Source organism: Lepidochelys kempii, chromosome 6 (genome assembly GCF_965140285.1).
Source record: "Lepidochelys kempii isolate rLepKem1 chromosome 6, rLepKem1.hap1, whole genome shotgun sequence".
Classification (NCBI taxonomy): domain Eukaryota; kingdom Metazoa; phylum Chordata; order Testudines; family Cheloniidae; genus Lepidochelys; species Lepidochelys kempii.
The window spans coordinates 61,817,356-61,841,338 of NC_136385.1; the positions used below are offsets into that span (position 1 = coordinate 61,817,356).

Genomic DNA, 23,983 nt, shown 5'->3' on the forward strand with positions numbered 1-23,983 from the left:
TGAAGCTTGCAGGAGGTGGAAGCCAGTAGGGGGGGCTTTGTCTCTGGAATTTGCTCCCGTTGGAAATACTTCCAAGCCTAAACCTGACCACTTTTAAAATGTGCAGAATGGCATCAGGCTCTTCCACTATCATAGAATCATAGAATATCAGAGTTGGAAGGGACCTCAGGAGGTCATCTAGTCCAACCCCCTGCTCAAAGCAGGACCAGTCCCCAGTGTTTGCCCCAGATCCCTAAATGGCCCCCTCAAGGATTGAACTCACAACCCTGGGTTTAGCAGGCCAATGCTCAAACCACTGAGCTATCCCTCCCCCCCAAACCACCCTCAGACCCCCATGATATAATCAGGTGACTCATGAAGGAGTAAAACACACAGTCACACCTTAGACTGGATCATCTGTCTAGATGTGGACAAAGGAAACTGAAGGATTGACCTATATCTTGGGCAGTCCACTATAACCTTCGAATTGATATAAAAATGTGGGTATCATGCAGGAAGAAGGTTTTATCAGTAGTCTGCCCCTGTTCTATAAACTCATAGTCCCAGATAATTTCTGAAGCATCCTCAGTGAAATCCATACCCAACTGAAGAACCAAGAACTGGAAGATCTGGTGAAACTTTGACCTTGTACACTGGCTTCTGCTATTGACCACGCTGGTACCTAAAAGCACCCTTGCATTCATCCCAGCACATCATTGTGGATTTCTGAGACGATGGAGCAGTAGGAAAGGAAACTAATGACACTGATAGAAAACTGGCAGTTAAACTCCAGCAGAAGATTTTTCTCTACTCTAGCTAATATATCGTCAACTTTACATGTAACACCCTGTAAAATTTTCCAGATTGTGAACCACCTTATTAACGCAAACTGCTTCCTCATATCCCAGCAACAAATTCCTTTCAAAGACCTGTCAACATTATAAGATCAGGACACCAGCAGTTATTCATGAGACTTAAAACACCTTTCCCCTTCCAAGGAATTTAGCTCCTTCACATAGCAAGAAACTATAGGACTGCTGGAAGAAATCTGATTCACTACTGACTGTTGATCTGTGCCCATCATGGGCTAGTTAAAGACATCTGAGGACTCTTACAGAGATTGTCAACTCCACACCACCTTTAATGAGAGAAAGCTACCATCCACCTTAAAGCATACCACTATCTGGCTTATTTACATTTAACTTTGACTTAACAAACTACTGCTTGTTGATTGACCTCTCATTTTTGAGCAAATTAACTTAGAAACTAGCTACAGGCTGCCTCCAAACACACCTATTACCAATATTCTGCATCCCTGCAACCTGGTTTAAGGCCAAGCCAGAACCACAATAGCATTGGTAGCACTGAAAGATGATCTCCTCCTGCCTGCAAACTGCAGAAAGTTCTTGCTCTTATTTCTGGATGTGTCTGTGGCATTTCTACATAGATCATATTATTGTCCAGGGGTGCTAGAACAATTTTTATAGTGGGGTTGCTGAGAGTCATTGAATCAAACTGTAAATATTCCATTCGTTATAATGGAAACCACTTCAAGCCAGGGGATCTGAAAGCATCCCCAGGACCCCTAGTTCCAGCACCTATGCTACTGTCCTGCCTAAGAGACGGCAGGAACCCCTTGTAAAGTGCTGAAATGGCTCCATTTCTTCCTTTCAAGACAACAACAGAGTGTGGTGATGGAAAACTGCTCTTTTATCTCTGGAGCACTCAGGAAGTCCCATAAAGATTGATTCTCTCCTCCATCCTTCTTAACATATACCCAGAGTTGTTAAGGGAAATTATGAGACATTGTTTTAAATGCCAGCAATATGCAGACAGCCCCCAATTTTAAGTTTTCCTTTGCCTTTTGACACAAATAGAATGATTTTCTAGCCCCCCTCACTGCCTGGCTGAATAAGAGATGAGAATTCTGTACTACCATGAATAGAAAAGAATCACAAAGGACTGAGTCAAAGGTTATTTATATTTGGAGCTTTCAAATGATCCAACTGTTGTTTGCTGGTAACACTTCTGCACCCTCAAGAGCAGTGTGAAGTGATGATTTGGAATGTACATTCCAGACACAGAGTAGAAAATACATCTAAATGCATTTAACTAAAAAGGCTCCTGGAATTTTGGGGAAATGATTGGTAAAAGTACAGAACTGTATTTCCATTTTAGTTTCCAGGCTCTGTAAAATATAGATACTTCTGCCATCTCACAGGGTATCGTGAAAGATTAATTCAGTGTTTGTGATGTGTTCAGCTACTACAGTGGTTCTGACTTTGATTTTTGTAGCCATTTCAATAATCAGTTTGAGTGGAGAAGTCGCAACTAGTCATGTAATGGATAAAAATTACAACTCTGTGTAATGAATAAAAATACCTAGGGATGCAAAGATAGGGCAAAAAATTGACAGAGCCAGAATTGATATGAATTGGCTAAGTGAAACAAGCCAATACTGTGGAGGACTGTTTTGTGTAATTGAAGTCTATAAGGGATGATATTCTACAGAACAGTGATAAATTCAACCCTTAAACCAACCTAAGTGGATTGCTAGGTATACTGTGGCTTTCTGTGCCAAAGCATAGTATACGAACTCACTTCGCAGGCATACATGAGCCACCAAGGCTACGCTGAAATAAGGCAAAAACAGTTAAAGCCAGCTATTTCCAGCTGTTAATCTTTGGAGCTGAGCTGCAGGTTGGATGAAGGCTTCGCTCTTGCTCGTTCTCCACCCTCTCTTTCACACCAGCAGTTCAGAGTAAAACCCTTCCACCTCCACATCTATCAACAACTGCCTTAATTCTTTTTCGTCTCTCTTTCTGAAGTACAGAACATAGAAACAGCGATAGCAGCAGCACTGCCCATCAAAAGTGGAAATGTGTCATATTGGATTGGAAGTTTTAAAAACCGCAATCTGCTATACCAAGAAAATTTTCAACCTGTCATTTGTATATTGAATAACACCTCCATATTCATCTGAATATAACAATTCTACACCATCTGCCTATGTATCTGCCTGTGTGTAAAACGTCTACAGCAACCCCACTACTTGTGAATCTACCAGTACCTAACAATATTGGACCAGATGACTGTTATATTTGTTTAGAAATTATTCATTTGTGTTCTTATCTGTATATACTCAAATGAATACATTCTAAACAATTTCTCCTTTGTTTCTATCTTGACACCAAATGCTGGTGTTAATAGCAGGAAGTGTGTGTGATGCTTGCAGACCAGGTGCCAGCTCATGCCAAGGACTTTAGGCCCCAACTGAACACTGATGAATGCCTAGCTGGAAACCTGTCTGGCTCACCTGCGTGTTAGTATTATTAAAATAGTATTTGACTTTATGAAATGGTTGTAGGATGCTGCATGTATTTATCTCGCTTCAGGTTATATTAGGGTATGCATTGCAAACCTCTAACTATGACCTGGTCTACACTACAGAACTAGGTCGATGCAAAGCAGCTTATGTTGACCTAAGTATGTAAATGTCTACATTAAATTTCACTCCCGCCGATGTAACTGCCCCACTATGCTGACTTAATAAGTCCAATTCTGCAAGAGGCATAGAGTCAATGTCGATGTAGTTAGGTTGTCGCAGTGTCGGTGTAGACGCTGCATTGCTTACATCAACTTTTACTGGCTTTCAGAAACTGTCCCACAATGCCCCATACTGACAGCACAGTTGGTACAAGTGCTCCTGGTGACGATGCTCACTGCCAACACAAGGAGCAAAGTGTAAATACGCACCAGCGATGTAATTACTGCGGCGGCTGTATGCTGATGTAAGTGAGGTCGACTTAATTTTGTAGCGTAGACATGTCCTGTAACTCACCAAATAGGAAAGAAGCATTAATTAATGTAAAGGCTGGATTCCTACCAAAGATGCTGGGTCCTGCACACAAGAAGGTCCATTGAAACCAAATGAGCCATTGTGAAACATTAAAGGACAAAGACTGTGGATTGCTCCCCGACATCCATGAAGAGGAGATGTGCACGAGGATTCGTCCCATGAGCTTGGACTATGGGGGAAGGGAATAAAAATTCCTGACAAGAAGAAACTGGGTCTGTATGCTGCTTGGACTTTGAGAGGTCAAGATTTCTAAGCATAATCATAGAATCATAGAATATCAGGGTTGCGAGTGACCTCAGGAGGTCATCTAGACCAACCCCCTGCTCAAAGCAGGACCAATCCCCAACTAAATCATCCCAGCCAGGGCTTTGTCAAGCCTGACCTTAAAAATATCTAAGGAACGAGATTTCACCACCTCCCTAGGTAACGTATTCCAATGTTTCTCCACCCTCCAAGTGAAAAAGTTTTTCCTAATATCCAACCTAAACCTCCCCCACTGCAACTTGAGACCATTACTCCTTGTTCTGTCATCAGCTACCACTGAGAACAGTCTAGATCCATCCTCTTTGGAACCCCCTTTCAGGTAGCTGAAAGCAGCTATCAAATCCCCCCTCATTCTTCTTTTCCGCAGACTAAACAATCCCAGTTCCCTCAGCCACTCCTCATAAATTATGTGTTCCAGTCCCCTAATCATTTTTGTTGCTCTCCGCTGGACGTTTTCCAGTTTTTCCACATCCTTTTTGTAGTGTGGGGCCCCAAACTGGACACAGTACTCCAGATGAGGCCTCACCAATGTTGAATAGAGGGGAACGATCACATCCCTCGATCTGCTGGCAGTGCCCCTACTTATACATCCCAAAATGCCATTGGCCTTCTTGGCAACAAGGGCACACTGTTGACTCATATCCAGCTTCTCGTCCACTGTAACACCTAGGTCCTTTTCTGCAGAACTGCTGCCGAGCCATTCGGTCCCTAGTCTGTAACGGTGCATGGGATTCTTCCGTCCTAAGTGCAGGACTCTGCACTTGTCCTTGTTGAACCTCATCAGATTTCTTTTGGTCCAATCCTCTAATTTGTCTAGGGCCCTCTGTATCCTATCCCTACCCTCCAGCATATCTACCTCTCCTCCCAGTTTAGTGTCATCTGAAAACTTGCTGAGGGTGCAATCCACACCATCCTCCAGATCATTTATGAAGATATTGAACAAAACCGGCCCGAGGACCGACCCTTAGGGCACTCCACTTGATACTGGCTGCGAACTAGACATGGAGCCATTGATCACTACCTGTTGAGCCCGACAATCTAGCCAACTTTCTGTCCATCTTATAGTCCATTCATCCAGCCCATACTTCTTTAACTTGCTGGCAAGAATACTGTGGGAGATCGTGTCAAAAGCTTTGCTAAAGTCAAGGAAGAACACGTCCACCACTTTCCCCTCATCCACAGAGCCAGTTGTCTCGTCATAGAAGGCAATTAGATTAGTCAGGCATGACTTGCCCTTGGTGAATCCATGCTGACTGTTTCTGATTACTTTCCTCTCCTCTAAATGCTTCAGAATTGATTCCTTGAGGACCTGCTCCATGATTTTTCCAGGGACTGAGGTGAGGCTGACTGGCCTGTAGTTCCCAGGATCCTCCTCCTTCCCTTTTTAAAGATGGGCACTACATTAGCCTTTTTCCAGTCGTCTGGGACTTCCCCCGATCGCCATGAGTTTTCAAAGATAATGGCCAGTGGCTCTGCAGTCACATCCACCAACTCCTTTAGCAGTCTCGGATACAGCGCATCCGGCCCCATGGACTTGTGCTCGTCCAGCTTTTCTAAATAGTCCCGAACCACTTCTTTCTCCACAGAGGGCTGATCATCTCCTCCCCATTTTATGCTTCCCAGCGCAGTAGTCTGGGAGCTGACCTTGTTCATGAAGACTGAGGCAAAAAAAGCATTGAGTACATGAGCTTTTTCCACATCCTCTGTCACTAGGTTGCCTCCCTCATTCAGTAAGGGGCCCACACTTTCCTTGACTTTCTTCTTGTTGCTAACATACCTGAAGAAACCCTTCTTGTTACTCTTAACATCTCTTGCTAGCTGCAACTCCAGGTGTGATTTTGGCCTTCCTGATTTCACTCCTGCATGCCCGAGCAATATTTTTATACTCTTCCCTGGTCATTTGTCCAATCTTCCACTTCTTGTGAGCTTCATTTTTGTGTTCAAGATCAGCGAGGATTTCACTCTTAAGCCAAGCTGGTCGCCTGCCATATTTACTATTCTTTCTACACATCGGGATGGTTTGTCCCTGTCATGTCAATAAAGATTCTTTAAAATACAGCCAGCTCTCCTGGACTCCTTTCCCCCTCATGTTATTCTCCCAGGGGATCCTGCCCATCAGTTTCCTGAGGGAGTCAAAGTCTGGTTTTCTGAAGTCCAGGGTCCGTATTCTGCTGCTCTCCTTTCTTCCCTGTGTCAGGATCCTAAATTCGACCATCTCATGGTCACTGCCTCCCAGGTTCCCATCCACTTTAGCTTCCCCTACTAATTCTTCCCAGTTTGTGAGCAGCAGGTCAAGAAGAGCTCTGCCCCATTTGGTTCCTCCAGCACTTGCACCAGGAACTTGTCCCCAACCCTTTCCAAAAACTTCTTGGATTGTCTGTGCACCGCTGTATTGCTCTCCCAGCAGATATCAGGGTGATTGAAGTCTCCCATGAGAACCACGGCCTGCGATCTAGTAACTTCCGGGATAATCTCGGGATCCTCAGTGCTTGGCCTGGTTTATGATAGAAGCTTCTACCATCCTTTGAATTTAAGACTGTAACTCATTTGTGTATGTATGTTTACCTGCTTTAACCTTGTTAATGAATCTTTAGTTAATGTATTATAGGATTGGCTACAAGCATTTTCTTGGGTGTAAGATCTAAGGTGCAATTGACCTGGGACAAGTGACTGGTCCTTTGGGACTGGGAGTAACTTGAATATTATTGTGATTTTTGGTGTAAGGGACCATCTATCACAACGGCAGGCTTACCTGGCAATATAGACTGAAGTACCCAAATGGACTCTCTCTGACTCTCTGTATTAAGGCTGTTACAGTGCTTGAGGAGTTCACACTTGATACTTGGTTGCTGAAATCTAAGTATAGATCACCCAGTCAGTTTGGGGTTTGTGCTCCGCTTCTTAACAGTCTGTCCTGAAGTTGGTACTCACACTCTTGAGCCACTTCAAACAGCTTGAGAGTGTATAGTTCTCTTTCTTCTCTGGGGATGAAAGGGACTTATTTCAGGACAGTCCAGTTTTTGGTTGCCTGCTTCCTCACCCCAGTCCCCAAAAGGTAAGAGCACATGAGGCTGTAGGCATTAATCCCTCATCAAGAAGACATCTGTCCAGGAAGATTAACTGATTTATCAAAGGATCAGTGATTGATGTATTGGTTCTTTGACAGCCAGGTTAGGCTCTCACCCTTTCAGCTGACCTATGCATGCTGTTACATAGCAACTGTAGCACTGCCGTCAATAAAAAACAGCCTGCCTGTTTCTCCCACGTTTCCCTCTTGCCAAGAACATACAAATCTGGAGAGCAGAAGGTGCTGTTGACAGAAGTGAAGTAGGGCAGCTCTGATGAATGAGGGGCTGAGTCAATAATTTAAATTCATGGTTTGGCTGCAGATGGCTCTGCAAGTATCCAAGCCCTTTTGGTGATCAGCAGGAGATTAACTGAAATTTAATGTTGTGGCAAAGCTATCTACCTAAGAATTTAGAAATCTTACACCAGTCCTGCAGGCCTGGTACATCTTAATAAATGTAATAAGATTACTCACACTTTGTCAGCCATTAAGTTTCTATGGGAAATGGTTCTCTGACAACTGATATATATATATTGTGACAGGGTCGGGCTAGATGGCTATAGGAAAGTAATAGAAGGCAGATATATTAGCCCCAGGCTAAGTAGGTCCCTTTTCCCTGGGTAAGGTAACAGGGAAGGTTCCAGAAGAATCAGGAACCTTTTGGAGACAATTAAGACAGGCTGATTAGAACACCTGCAGCCAATCAAGAAGCTGCTAGAATCAATTAAGGCAGGCTAATCAGGGCACCTGGGTTTTAAAAAGCAGCTCACTTCAGTTTGTGCTGTGTGTGTGAGGAGCTGGGAGCAAGAGGCACTAGGAGCTGAGAGTGAGAACGCGAACTGTTGGAGGACTGAGGTGTACGAGCATTATCAGACACCAGGAGGAAGGTCCTATGGTGAGGATAAAGAAGGTGTTGGGAGGAGGCCAGGGGGAAGTAGCCCAGGGAGTTGTAGGTGTTGCACAGCTATTCCAGGAGGCACTCTAGACAGCTGCATTCCACAGGGCCCTGGGCTGTAACCCGGAGTAGAGGGCGGGCCCGGGTTCCCCCCAAATCCTCCCAACTCCTGGTCAGACACAGGAGTCGTCGACCTGGACTGTGGGTTCAGAAAAATGGCCACGCTGAGGGCTGCCGTGAAACTCCAAGGCGAGCAAATCCGCCAATAAGCGCAAGACCCACCAAGGTAGAGCAGGAACTTTGTCACAACTGGTGTTAGAAGTGGGATCTGGTGTCCACAGCGCGGCGGAAGAAGGAGGGTGTTTGGAAGAGGGGGGGCGGTGGAAGAGGGTCTATTTTTATTTTTTTTCACCACAGTGGAGGAGGTAGTGCGGGCACTGATACAAGCAACGGCTGCCCAGGAGGAGGCTACTCGTGTCCAGGCAGCCGCCCAACAGGAGGCAGTGTGGCTGCAGCAAGAGACTACTCGGCTGCTGATGGACCAGGCTGCTCAAGACTGAGCTATGTTGCGGGAACTGGTAAACCAGGTAAAGGCCCTTACAGAGCTGAACCGTGACCATGATGGGACGCAGATCATTCGGGCCAGCAATTGCCCGCAGAAAATGATGCGGGAGGATGATGTAGAGGCATACCTCCTGGCCTTTGAGAGGACAGCCCTGCGGAAGGCTTGGCCCAAGAACAGTGGTCTGGCATCCTCGCTCCATTCCTGTGTGGGGAGGCCCAGAAGGCCTACTATGATTTGCCTGAAGAGGCTGCAGCAGACTACCTCCAGCTGAAAGCAGAGATCCTGGCCAGATCTCGGGTAACAACTGCAGTGCGAGCCCAGTGATATCATGAGTGGAGGTACTAGGAAAACAAAACCTCGCGGTCCCAATTATATGACCTCATCCATCTCGCATGAAAGTGGTTACGAACTGAGTCCTGGAGTCCAGAGGAGATACTACAGGTTCTGGTCATCGACCGGTACGTGAGAGGACTACCGCCAGACCTTCGCACCTGGGTAAGCCAGAACCAACCCTCCACCTACGACGAGGTTGTCGCGCTGGTAGAAAGGCGAAGGACGGCGAGTGACCTGACCCGACCAGTTAAGGAAGAAGCACCCTGGGTTAAACTAGCAGCACCAAGCCCTAGAGCTCGGGTAACTGGGCCACCAGGAGAACCTAGGTGGAAAAAGAGAGGGGCTGAAAGCCCACCAGAAGCCACAAGGAGTCGGAGCACTGAGGGGAAAGAGAATCGTGATGTTAGACTACCCAAATCCAGAGACCGGGGAATGCCTAGGGCTCCATACAGGTGTTACGCCTGCGGGGAGTGGGGACACATAGCTGCACAGTGTCCCAATGCCAAGGACCCTATGCAGTGTAACCTAGGGAACTGGGCAGACCCGTGCTCCCTAATCCACCTTGTGGGGGTCTCACTAACCCCACATATGTACACTAGACCAGTGAAGCTAAATGGTGTAGAGACCACAGTACTGGTTGATTCGGGGAGTGCTATCACGCTTGTCTCGGGGAAGCTCGTGAAGCGTAATCAGCTGCTGTGGGCCAAGTGTACAGGGATAACATGCATCCATGGGACAGTTGGTTATTACCCCACCATCCCAGTAAAAATCGAGATTCAGGGGAACACTACTGAGGTAGCAGCAGGTGTAGTCCTTAAACTCCCATACCCAGTGCTCATAGGGAGGGACTTCCCAGGGTTTGGAGACTTATTCCTGGTAGGGAAATTGGAGAAAGGGGGAAGCCCTGAAAGTAGTGAGGCATCCACAGTAGACTCTCAACCCCCAACCTTCTCTGAAATATCCCCAGATTTGTTCTCTACTCCCAGACAGCGTAGAAAGACAAAAAGGGAAAGAAGGGCAGCTAATGCCTTGGGAACCCAAATACTGGCCCAAAGCCAGAGGTTCGCTCTTGTAGGTAGGCGGACCCAAGCAGCTGAAAAGGAGGCCACCCAGGAGGGAGAAGCACCCGAGTCTGACCCACACCCTAACGCCTCTGAACCAGTAGAGGCAACAGAGACTGACCCCCTAGATCTCGGGCAGATTAGCCCTGGGAGAGGAAATTTTGGATGGAACCAGGCTGAAGACCCCAGGTACGACAACATTAGGAAGGAGGTGACCGAAATAGATGGGGTCCCCATGGAAGGGAAAACCCAGGGACCAGGACCCTACTTCATAATGAAGAAGAATTTCTTATACCGGGTTGCACCAGTACAGGGGCAGAAGGTACAGCAGATCCTAGTACCTCAAAAACACCAGAATGCTGTATTAAATCTGGCCCATAGTCATCTTTTTGGGGGGCATTTGGGGGTAGAGAAGACCCTGGCATGGATCCTACGACAATTCTTCTGGCCTGGAGTATATGAAGAAGTGCGGAGGTACTGTGCATCCTGCCCGGAGTGTCAGCTGCACAGTCCCCGTCCGCACTTGAGGGCACCATTAGTACCCCTTCCCATCATAGACGTCCCCTTCGAGTGAATAGCCATGGATCTAGTGGGACCCCTGGAGAAGACAGCCCAGGGCCACCAATATATACTTGTCATTTTGGCTTATGCTACTCACTACCCAGAAGCCGTCCCCCTGTAGAACACGGCCTCTAAAACGATAGCTAAAGAGTTGGTGGGGATCTTTGCCCGAGTGGGGCTACCAAAGGAGATATTAACAGACGAAGGTAGCCCATTTATGTTGAAGCTAATGAAGGACCGCTGCTCCATATACATACCCTGAGAACTTCAGTCTATCATCCGCAGACTGATGGGCTGGTAGAAAGGTTTAACCGAACCCTCAAGACAATGATAAGGAAAGTGGTAAGTTGAGACAGGAAGGATTGGGACACCCTACTTCCCTGCCTTATGTTTGCAATCTGGGAGGTACCTCAGGCCTCCACTGGGTTTTCCCCCTTTGAATTATTATATGGGCACCACCCCCGTGGCATACTAGATATTGCAAAAGAAATCTGGGAAGAGGAACCCAATGAGGGGAGAAATATAATTGACCATGTATTGCAGATGCAAGAACGGATAGCCCGGGTCACCCCTATTGTACGGGAACATTTGGAAAAGGCACAGGAGGCCCAGCAAATCTATTACAATCGCCAGGCAAAAGTCCGACGGTTCCAACCAGGGAATCGGGTGATGGTGTTGGTACCCACAGCAGAAAGCAAGCTTTTGGCCCAATGGTAGGGGCCCTATGAGGTGGTTGAACCCGTGGGGGAAGTAACCTACAAGATGCAGCAGCCAGGATGCCGGAAACAAGAACAAATTTATCACATTAACCTCTTAAAGCCTTGGCACCAACGAGAGGCATGTGTAGTGGCCCAAGAGACCCCAATCCAGGGAAATAATGTGCAGGAGCAGATCAGGATATCCACTGATCTGACACCAAACCAGAAGAAGGAGGTAACTGAGATGATCAACCGATACCAGAACGTGTTTTCAACCAAACCAGGCCAGACCATTGAAGCATATCACCACATTATCACAGACCCTGGGGTAAAGGTAACTTTAAGGCCCTATCGGGTCCCAGCAGCGAAAAGGGAGGAGATCAAGGCAGAGGTAAAAAGGATGTTGGAGCTGGGAGTCATCGAAGAGTCCCACAGTCAGTGGTCAAGCCCGATTGTGTTGGTGCCCAAACCCGATGGCACCACTAGGTTTTGTAATGACTTTCGTCGGCTGAATGAGAGATCCAAATTCGATGCATACCCCATACCCTGTATTGATGAGTTAATTGACCGCCTGGGCAATGCCCGATTTTTGACCACCCTTGATTTAACAAAGGGATACTGGCAGATTCCCCTTGCCAAAGATGCGAAAGAAAAGGTGGCATTCTCTACACCAGAGGGTCTGTTTCAATATACTGTTCTTCCTTTTGGATTGCATGGGGCACCTGCCACCTTCCAGCATCTTATGGACAAGCTCCTACGGCCCCATACCAGTTATGGAGCGGCATACCTGGATGGTGTGATTATTCACGTCCCTGACTGTGGGAAACCCACTTAGGAAAGGTGGAAGCGGTTCTGGACACGCTAAGATAGGCTGGTCTCACAGCCAACCCAGCCAAGTGTGCTATACGGCTAGCCGAGGCTAAATACCTTGGCTACATTGTAGGAAGGGGCATGGGTAAGCCCCAACTAAACAAACTAGAGGCTATCCAAAATTGGCCCCGGCCGAATCAGAAAAAGCAAGTCCGGGCATTCCTGGGTGTGGTGGGGTACTACTGACGATTTATTCCCCATTTTGCTACCAGAGCGAGTCCCCTAACAGACTTGATAAAAGCCCGGGGTCCAGACATGGTGAAGCGGACAGATGCCGCAGAGAAAGCATTCATGGGTCTACAGACAGCCCTCTGCAGTAACCCCGTGCTTATAGCCCCAGACTTCAACAAAGAATTCATTTTACAAACAGATGCATCTGAAGTAGGATTGGGAGCTGTCCTATCACAGATGGTCGGAGATGAAGAACACCCAGTCCTCTACCTCAGCAGGAAACTCCTCCTGAGAGAGCAGAAGTATGCCGTGGTTGAAAGAGAGTGCTTTGCTGTAAAATGGACCATGGAAACACTATGTTATTACCTTCTGGGACGACGGTTTACCCTTGTGACCGACCATGCACCCCTCCAGTGGATGCAGTGAAATAAAGAGAAGAACGCAAGGGTGACCAGATGGTTCCTGTCCCTACAACCTTTCCAATTCACCGTACAACACGGGGCTGGAAGCCACCATGGCAATGCAGATGGCTTGTCACAAATACACTGCCTGACGTCCCAAGTTACCCAACCCCGTAGTGTTGAGCAGAGAGGGGGGATATGTGACAGGGTTGGGCTAGATGGCTATAGGAGAATAATAGAAGGCAGATATATTAGCCCCAAGCTAAGTAGGTCCCTTTTCGCTGGGTAAGATAACAGGGAAGGTTCCAGAAGAATCAGGAACCTTTTGGAGACAATTAAGACAGGCTGATTAGAACACCTGCAGCTAATCAAGAAGCTGCTAGAATCAATTAAGGCAGGCTAATCAGGGCACCTGGGTTTTAAAAAGCAGCTCACTTCAGTTTGTGGTGTGCGTGTGAGGAGCTGGGAGCAAGAGGCACTAGGAGCTGAGAGTGAGAACGTGGACTGTTGGAGGACTGAGGTGTATGAGCATTATCAGACACCAGGAGGAAGGTCCTATGGTGAGGATAAAGAAGGTGTTGGGAGGAGGCCAGGGGGAAGTAGCCCAGGGAGTTGTAGGTGTTGCACAGCTATTCCAGGAGGCACTCTAGACAGCTGCATTCCACAGGGCCCTGGGCTGTAACCCGGAGTAGAGGGCGGGCCCGGGTTCCCCCCAAATCCTCCCAACTCCTGGTCAGACACAGGAGTCGTCGACCTGGACTGTGGGTTCAGAAAAATGGCCAAGCTGAGGGCTGCTGTGAAGCTCCAAGGCGAGCAAATCCACCAATAAGCACAAGACACACCAAGGTAGAGCAGGAACTTTGTCACAATATGTAAAATATAAAGTCATTTTTACGATATATAAAATGACTGTATATATCATGATATATAAAATGACTCCCTCTATATAAAGTCATTTTTATGGTATGAGATGTAGCAAACATTGGAAGGAAAATACTTAGTATTGTTGTACAGGACCAGAGCATGCCTTAGGTCAGGAGTGGGAAAACTACAGCCCAGGGGCCGCATCTGGCCCTCCAGACGTTTTAATCCGGCCCTCGAGCTCCCGCCGGAGAGCAGGGTGTGGGACTTGCCCCACTCTGGCGCTCCAGCCAGGGAGCAGGCTTGGGGGCTTTCCCTGCTCTGCGCGGCTCCTGGAAGCAGCGGCATGTCCCCCCTCTGGCTCCTATGTGCAGGGGCGGCCAGGGGGCTCCGTACGCTGCCCCCACCCCAAGTGCTGCCCCCGCAGCTCCCAGTGGCCGGGAACCATGGCCAATGGGAGCTGCAGGGGCAGCGTGCAGTGTGCGGTTGCCTGGCTGTGCCTCTGCATAGGAGCCGGAGGGGGGACATGCCGCTGCTTCTGGGAGCCGCTTGAGGTAAGCGCCGCCTGGAACCTGCACCCCTGGCCCCCTCCCACGCCCCAACCCCTGCCCAGGTCCTGATCCCTATTCTGCTCTCGGTCCCAGCCCGGAACACCCTCCTGCACCCCCAGCTGGAGCTTGCACCCTCTCCTGCACCCCACCCCCCAATTTTGTGAGCATTCATGGCCTGCCATACAATTTCCATACCCAGATGTGGCCCTTCGGCCAAAAAGTTTGCCCACCCCTGCCTTAGGTCCTTTGTGTCTAAAACCATTAGGTGCTCACTCTTGCCATCTTTATCCTATATATATATTAAAATTTTTAAAATTTTCAACAATATGTAATAAGCTCCATATTATCAGTTCTAAATGGTCAGAAATTATATTAAATAATAAAGTTCAATAAAATTACACATTCCCAGAAAGATATTGACAAATTGGAGGAAGTTTAAGGAGAACAAAAATGATCGGGGCTGAAGGAAGTGATTTAACCTTTCCTCCTAGAAGAGCACAATATTTATAATGTGGCTAAGCAACATTATACTCTTAAAATATTTGCAGATGGTTAACAGCAAAGATAAAATATTATTTTGTATTATTAGTATTTAGCATTAGCATTATTTAGTATGTTACACAGAGCTATAACAGAATTCTTGCTGACTATGAGATATATATTAGTCTGTGAATAATCTTCCAAGAGAATTTATGGAAGTGCCATTAAAATGAGAGTAGAAATGTGCAGTACAGAACAATTCTGCTCTGGGCTACAAGGGATGGACTGTCTTTGGGCTTGCTTATGGGATATGTTACTCTGCACCAGAGGGTTGTAAATCCTAGTGTACCATTAGTGTGTTGTTTACTAACTGGACTTGTGGACACTGCTGGCACCCACTAAACATTCCGTAGTGTGTGTTAAGGTAGTCCTGTGAAGAACTTCACTAACATGTACTAGGGAGCTTTTCGTATGTGCCAGCAGTGTCCACACAACCAGTAAGTCCATGACATGCTCATGTGAACTAAAATTTACACCCACTGATGTGGACTAATGCATCATGTAGACAAGCCCTTATCTAATCTAATAGGTCTTTCCATCTCTGTCTGCTATAATTGTATTAGACAAGTATTCTCTGAATTCTTTTAGAAAATTAGGGTAAATTCACAACCGGAATCAAGTAGAATCCTCCTACTAATATATTAGCGCCCTTCTCTGACTCTGGGAAGAGTAGAATAATACACATACTAGTCCCATGATTTTTTTGCATTTACAACCCCTGGGTGTAGAAGGATCATGACACCAGCATACTAATTCCTGGATTCATATTTCCTACCTGTAGTAAAATCATGCATAAACCCACCAGGGCTGGGATCCATACTTTCTTCTCCTGTGCAGAAGGATACACATACTAATTCCACAATTTTAAATGTTGAGCTTTAGAGTCACCAGTTTCTTACCCATTATCTGCATGGTAATAGCAACCTTATCATTCATGTTTTCTATCTGAACTTCCACTTCATATGTTCCTGAGTGGTGATGCTCAGCCTTTCGAATGAACAGGATAGTGTCTGTGGTGCTGTTCCGAATTCCCACCTCTTTGGCGTCTAGTGTTTGACCATCTTTTGTCCAAGTGATTTTGGGTCGAGGTTTACCCTGTAGGAAGAAAAGAGCAAGCTTATTCTCTGGACAACAACAGATTTGCTTTTTTCAGGGTCTTTTTTTTTTTTTTTTGGTCTATAAAAATAGAAGAATTAATTTCAGGTGCTGTACTGATAGATGAACATATGATTCTTTGTCTGCTTCTCCATTTTCTGGGCCCCTCTAGATATTTCTCTTCCATCCTCATGGGTCAATAGCATGTTCTAACTGGGCAATGTAGATATAACACCCCCATTTTAACATAAGTCATTCTGGGAACAAACACTGACAAAAGACTGAAGTTGACTTCTCCTCTGAGATTAATTAGGAGAGCTAGCTATCTGAATGCCCCTTTTCTTTGGAGGATGAGGAAATTGAGAGCAAGTGGAAGATTAACAACAGAAACCTCATGTGTTTTCTGTTGAGGCTGTTACTCCAGCTACTGTTCCTCCCACCAGTCCCTGACTCCCTTCTCCAGTTGCTTTCAAGGCCTTTCAGAAGCTCTTGTCCAGAACTGCAGCATCCTTGGATCTAGAATTTTGGTAGTGCAGGACAAAACACATAAACTGATATATTTCACTCCAAACAGTCAGGCACACTGGCTGTGCCCATAAATGAAGACATTCTGGAGCCAATAAAAGATCTATAACCTATACTTCCATTAATACCAGCCACTTCCAAGATAGCTGATATTTAGCTCCTCAAAAGTGCTTTGGGTCCTTTTTTTCAATCCTACATTGGGGTTCCTATTCTTTCAGCAGCCTAAGAAACATTCAAACAATTTGGCTCTCAAAAGTACATCCCTAGAACTTCTGGGCAGGAACCCTTATTCATTAGGCACCTTACAATCCACTGTACTACCACATTTGCTGGTTAACTGATTTATTCAACTGGGACAAACTGGTCTCCTCTTCTTGATCAGCTGCTTGAGGACACCAGAAATGAGGCAAAAAAAGTCTCACAAAGTCTCACTCTGTCAAGCTGTCTGAAGTGGTTCATGAACGTGCATGCCCATCTCATGGCAGTCTGTCAAGAACAAGGGCACAAACCCCCAACTGGTTGTGTGTTCTATAATTAGATTTCACCAATGAAATATCAGGTGTGAACTCCTCAAGCACTATACCAGACTTAGCATGGAGTCAGACAATTGTCTTAAGCACTGCGGTCTATCTTGCCACCCAGGAAAGCCTGCCTTTGTGTTAGATGATCCCTTATACCAAAAATCACATCAATATTCAGGTTACTCCCAGTCTCAAAGGACCAGTCACTTACCCCAGGTCAATTGTACCTCATATCTCAAACCAGAGACAATGCTTGTAGCCAATCTTATAATACACTAACTACACATTTATTAACTAGGAAAAAGAAATGAGTTATTTACAAGGTTAAAGCAAGTAAATATACACATACTAATGAATTACAGTGTTGGGTTTTAAAAGGTATAGAAGCTGCTGTAATATGCAAGCTCTATATGTCTTTTAGGGCTAACCCAAGCTAAACAGCTTGGGGATCGCTTGTTTAAGCTTAGAAATACTGCCCTCTCAATTCCAAGCAGTATAGTGATGCAGTTCCTTCTAGTCAGGGATATTTATTCTCTTCCCCCAGAGTTCAACGTGTGACGGAATGCGGGTTTGTACATGTCTCCTCTTTGTGGTTGTGGGGGGGAACAATCAACAATCATTCCCTGATATTCCACAATCATTTCTCTGGTGTCCGCATGCCTTCTTTTTTTGGGCAGGAGATGATAACTCTCATGGTAAACTAGTATTTCACACATGGTAATGCTTCTCTCCTGACTGGGGGGTGGGGGGGGGTTCCAGCTTCATAGCAAACACTTTAATAGTTACAAAGCAAACACTTGTATATTACCTTATAATATGGGATACAGATATTATAAGTGATATTCGTGAATGCAGCAACTCACAAGCATTTCATAAAGTCCAAACACTAAACACATTCTTAGAAACTTAACATCTATTTTAAAAATGCTAACACACTAGTTTCCAGCTATGCATTTGTAAGTGTTCAGTGAGGTTTAAGGGCATTGGCATGAGCTGGCACCTGGTCTGCCAACATCACATACTCCCTTCAAGCAGCAATGAATGCCTCTGACAAGCTGCCCTCTCATTTGCCATTGCGGTAACTATGCAAAGATCCTCTGAACTACAGTCCTCCAGACTTCTCAAGATGCTGCAGAAGCACCATCGAGGAGTTGTGCTTCGAAGGTCCTGAGGTCTTTAAATCAAGATGATTCTCTGCTTACTCTGAGAGATTCAAGAGCATCCTTTAGGTTTTCTTTGCCACTACAAGGAAGTTCTCTTTTAGACACAAGTACCTTCAGGCAAAGGTCTGGCCAGAATTTATACTAAAACACCCGGTGAGCCACCTGGAAAGTAACCACACTATTCTAGGAATAAGATCTTTACTCTGTCCTCTGGATCATTAGTTGTTGCATTAGAATGCAAGCAGTAAGTTTGATGGTCAGTTTGAGAGCCTTGGACTAGACCATTTTACAGATCTCTTCCATTTTCTCCCACATTTTGCAATGCCTTATTTCTTCCTGCCATGGAATAGAATCACCTCAGACCAGTGGATTCTCAAAGTACCAGACAAGGTTTCTTCATCCTATTCCAGTCCATAGCTGCCTCCCTCCCTCTTCATCCCATTTCATGGACCCTTCTGAGGATAAACTTGAAAAAAGAAGTGGTCTCTTCCTTCAACTGGGAGCCATAGAAGAAGTTTAAAACAATTTAAATGAAAAGGATTCTATTCCTGTTAGTTTTTGATTCTCAAAAGGAAGGGAGGATTAAGTCTTATCCTGGATTTTAGGCATGTGGTATACTTTTTTACTCATCTTAAGTTCTTACTGTCCATCCTCCCCTACCTAGATATGCAGGAGTAGTTCACTGCTCTCAGTTTAAAGGACACATATTTCCACACTATCATCTGTTTCATAGGAAGTACCTCCGTTTCATAGACTCAACAGTAGCAATATTGGATCTTTCCATTTGGTCATATCACAGCTCCAAAGGTCTTCACCAAATGCTCAACAGTAATTACAGTCCATTTCAGAAGAGCGGGAATCCACATGTATCCCTGCTGATTCAAGGCAAATCCTTTCAGGATGCTTCATCAGTTTGGAAATTGTTCCAGTTTCTGGGTCTCTGAGATTACCAAAATCAACACTCATTCTTACTGAAATATTGGAGTTCAGAGGCATGGCCTTAAATTCCATCCTAGCCAGCGGATCAGCTTGAATATCATCTACAATACTCAAATATGCCCATAATAAGACAGATATAGTATCCCAAGGCTCCTGGGTCATATGGCTTCATGCACCTATGTGACCACTCTGCTCTTCCACAAAGGGTGACTAAAGAGGGACTGGTTTCAGAGTAGTAGCCATGTTAGTCTGTATCCACAAAAAGAAAAGGAGTACTTGTGGCACCTTAGAGACTAACAAATTTATTTGAGCATAAGCTTTTGTGAGCTACAACTCACTTCTTCGGATACATGCAGTGGAAAATACAGTGGGGAGATTTTATATACACGGAGAACATGAAACAATGGGTGTTACCATACACAGTGTAACAAGAGTGATCAGGTAAGGTGAGCTATTACGAGCAGGAGAGAATAAAAACCTTTTGTACTGATAATCAAGGTGGGCCATTTCCAGCAGTTGACAAGAACGAGTGAGGAACAGTAGGAGGGGCAGGAAATAAACATGGGGACATAGTTTACTTTGTGTAATGACACATCCACTCCCAGTCTTTATTCAAGCCTAAGTTAATGGTGTCCAGATTGCAAATTAATTCCAATTCAGCAGTCTCTCATTGGAGTCTGTTTTTGAAGTTTTTTGTTGAAGAATTGCCACTTTTAGGTCTGTAATCAAGTGACCAGAGAGATTGAAGTGTTCTCTGACTGGTTTTTGAATGTTCTAATTCTTGACGTCTGATTTGTGTCCATTTATTCTTTTATGTAGAGACTATCCAGTTTGACCAATGTACATGGCAGGGGAATTGCTGGCACATGATGGCATATATCACATTGGTAGATGTGCAGGCGAACGAGCCTCTGATAGTCTGGTTGATGTGATTAGGCCCTGTGGTGGTGTCCCCTGAATAGATATGTGGACACAGTTGGCAACAGGCTTTGTTGCAAGGATAGGTTCCTGGGTTAGTGTTATTGTTGTGTGGTATGTGGTTGCTGGTGAGTATTTGCTTCAGGTTGGGGGCTGTCTGTAAGCAAGGACTGGCCTGTCTCCCAAGATCTGTGAGAGTGATGGGTCATCCTTCAGGATAGGTTGTAGATCCTTGATGATGCGTTGGAGAGGTTTTAGTTGGGACAAACCAGAGATGGTATGCAAAGTGTCCCATTTCAATCACTAGTGCTGCAGAGGGAAGGGGTGTCAGTTGCCTTCACCCAAATATGGGGTGTTTATCCATGATATTTAAGGCACAAAGAATCCTTTCTACACTTAAACGTTCTGGAGCTCAGAGCAATCCAGTTTAACTTGCAAATCTTTCTTTCCTCAGTTGAATTTTATCACTCTCAAGATCTTCACATATAATACCACTGCCATGTATTATGTCGACTGGCAAGGTGGGGACTTATATAAAGAAACTTATAACTTTAAGGGAAAAAATTACCTTTTGGACTGAAATTATTATTTACCAAAACATTTAGGACCAGGTACTTGGCTGGTTTTCCAACCTGTTTGCAAAATGGAATAGCTCAAAGGGATTAGAGGAGGCAGAAGATCTGTCCCTAAATTTTTTCAGTAACGAAGAGCCATGACAAATTTTAGTAGCTTTTTCTGAAAGTTATATCTAGCTCAAAATAGAAACTTACTATGAAAGTGCCCTCTTAGTCATAAATGTATCTTAGCAATTGCTGTAGTTATAGTACGGTTGAGTAGGCACTTTTTTTATAACCCCTTATTTAAGATGCTATAGTAACTAATGAAATAGGGCAAATGTTTGCACTGTTGGTTTTCATATCCCAATACTCTTATTTATAGACTGTGAAAAGCATGAACCCATAGAAAGCATGTTCCTAATTCATATCTCGGAGGATTGGATTTCTGTAATGAGCAATATCTAATCTTGGAAGGAACAGTGAGAGGCAGAGTAGGTGGATGGCACACCAGAAGAGCCTCAGGGGCTTTACTGAAGGGAGATAGAGAAGTGATTTTTTCTAACAATGTTTTGTAGACACTAATATTTACAGATATATGATGGGCAGGAAGGCAGTTAAGGAATACCTTGAGTCCCCAATAATAGCACATAATACTACTTCTAGTACTTGTCTAGTTAATTTTGGAATAAATGTGTACAAACCTCCTCCTCTTGACAGGATGTCCCACAAGATTACAGCGCTCTATAAAAAAAGGAGTGGTCTACTAATTACTTGGCTTTTGCCCTGCTCTAGCACTTTTCATCTAAGGATTTCAAATTTCTTTACAAACATTAATTCAGCCTAATAATACCCTTATAAGGTAGCTGAATAGTAGAATTCCCATGTTAGAGATGGGTAGGGCTGCGATTCTGTCCGGACATCATAGAAGTCACGGATTCCATGACTTTCTACAACCTCTGTGACTTCCACAGCTGCAGCAACTGGTGTGGCTGACTCCAGGGCCACCAGAGCAGCTGGCCCTAGGGACCGCTCAAGCAATAGCAGTCCTGGAGGCAGCTGAAGCAGCAGCCCGGGGAGTGCCCGAGCAAGGACGGTCCCAGAGGTGGTCAGAGCAGCAGATCCAGGGGCGATTCTGGAGGATATTGGGAGAGCAGTCCCCATGGGCCTCGGACACGCCCCCTCGCCCCACGGCAGACAGTCCCCACTACCGAAGCAGCCCCCTCCCCCCCGAGCAAAGGGGTCTAAGAGCAGAGATTTAGTAATGGGTATTTATAGTAAAAGTAATGGACAGGTCACTGGCCGTGAATTTTTGTTTATTGCCTGTGACCTGTCCATGACTTTTACTAAAAATATCCATGACTAAATCTTAGCCTTACAGATGGGTAAACAGGCCCATAGAGAATAAGTGATTTTGACAAGGTCAGAGACTCAGTCACAGGAATAGAACACAGGATTCTGACTTACAGTGCCATCAGACAGTGCTCCTCAATTCCTGATTGTGTCTTCTATTCACAGAGGTTTAGCATTAATTCAGAGGCTTGTCTATGTACTCCAAATCTCTTTTTGTATTTTGAATACTGCAGTCTTATCTTCTGAAGTGCCTCTTCTTTAGCAAGTACAGTCCTAATTTTTTTAGCCTACCTGAAGAAGCTAAACCTCTCAATCTTTATTTTTATTTTCCTTTTGTTGTTTTTTTTTTAGAAAAGGTGATAAAAATTGGATATTGTAGTCTAAATATGATTTAATTAGTTCCTTCAGAGCTTTTACTTTAGTGAGAGCTATAGTTAAGGTTACAAATCAACATTCATTAAACTTGTTTTCACTTACAACTTTATGAAGAATTCTTTTGAGTTGAAATTTTCCACTTTTGGTTTCAGACCAAAAAAAAATGTTTTGTGGAAAACTCCTTCAGTTGTTGAGTTATCACAGCAGCAAAATTATATCTTTTTTCAATTTAAAAATGTTTTAAAGATTTAACAGTAATTCAGCTGTGTCAGAATAACAGCCGTGTTAGTCTGTATTCGCAAAAAGAAAAGGAGTACTTGTGGCACCTTAGAGACTAACCAATTTATTTGAGCATGAGTTTTCGTGAGCTACAGCTCACTTCATCGGATGCATACCGTGGAAACTGCAGCAGACTTTATATACACACAGAGAATATGAAACAATACCTCCTCCCACCCCACTGTCTTGCTGATAATAGCTTATCTAAAGTGATCATCAAGTTGGGCCATTTCCAGCACAAATCCAGGTTTTCTCACCCTCCACCCCCCCCCACAAATTCACTCTCCTGCTGGTGATAGCCCATCCAAAGTGACAACTCTCTACACAATGTGCATGATAATCAAGTTGGGCCATTTCCTGCACAAATCCAGGTTCTCTCACCCCCTCACCCCCCTCCCAAAAACCACACACACAAACTCACTATCCTGCTGGTAATAGCTCATCCAAAGTGACCACTCTCCCTACAATGTGCATGATAATCAAGGTGGGCCATTTCCAGCACAAATCCAGGTTTTCTCACCCCCCTACCCCCATACACACACAAACTCACTCTCCTGCTGAGTAACAGTAACTCAAAATTGTCTGCCCTATAAAATGTTGCATTCTGTATGTGGCTAGACATGGGATGAGATGGGGTGGGATCTGAGTTACTACAGAGAATTCGTCCTGGGTATCTGGCTGGTGAATCTTACCCATTTGCTCAGGGTTCAGCTGATCGCCATATTTGGGGTCGGGAAGGAATTTTCCTCCAGGGCAGATTGGAAGAGGCCCTGGGGGGTTTTCGCCTTCCTCTGTAACATGGGGCACGGGTCACTTGCTGGAGGATTCTCTGCACCTTGAAGTCTTTAAACCATGATTTGAGGACTTCAATAGCTCAGACATAGGTGAGAGGTTTATTGTAGGAGTGGGTGGGTGAGATTCTGTGGCCTGCATTGTGCAGGAGGTCAGACTAGATGAACATAATGGTCCCTTCTGACCTTAATATCTATGAATCAGTGAAAAAATACTTTAGAAAGTTTAGGGGTGAGGGACTTGAGAAAGAATAATGGTAAGCATTTAATTTCATGGTAGCGATGTTAAGCATGCAGTTCAGACATAAGACATAAACTCCGTATGTCTCAACTTCACACATGACATATCACAGTTGCTTCAAATTTCTGACTTTCCACTGCTCATTGAAACGATACATCCCCATGCATATAAACCCCTTTGTATAACCTGGAAACCACAAGCCACAACACATGCAAACTGTACTTTATATAGATTCCACTCATCTGTACATACAGTACTCCCACTTCCCATCCATCCTCAACATAAGCACTTTATAAGTACTATATATACACAGTTCTCTCCCTTACTGAAATGATATTTTGCATATCTCTAACTCTATCCATCTGAGATTTCAAAATGCTTTACAAACCTTAATGAATTAATCTCCACAAACACCCACACCTGACACTAAAGGTGCATCATTTTCTTCATTTTCTAGATGAGGAAAATGAGAAACATCAAATTATTTGCCTAAGGTCACACAGAATGTCAGTGTCAAATCCAGAAATAGAATCTGCAAGTTCTAACTTCCAGT

General features: G+C 44.9%; 1 protein-coding gene across 1 annotated transcript in view; it reads right to left on the reverse strand.

Moving 5' to 3' along the window:
• MYBPC3 (myosin binding protein C3) overlaps positions 1 to 23,983 on the reverse strand; it is a 128,591-nt gene that overhangs the window by 9,629 nt on the left and 94,979 nt on the right. The window contains exon 29 of the mRNA XM_073350333.2: positions 15,576 to 15,771. Coding sequence (XP_073206434.1) covers positions 15,576 to 15,771 — 196 coding nt within the window. The remainder of the gene's footprint in view (positions 1 to 15,575; positions 15,772 to 23,983) is intronic.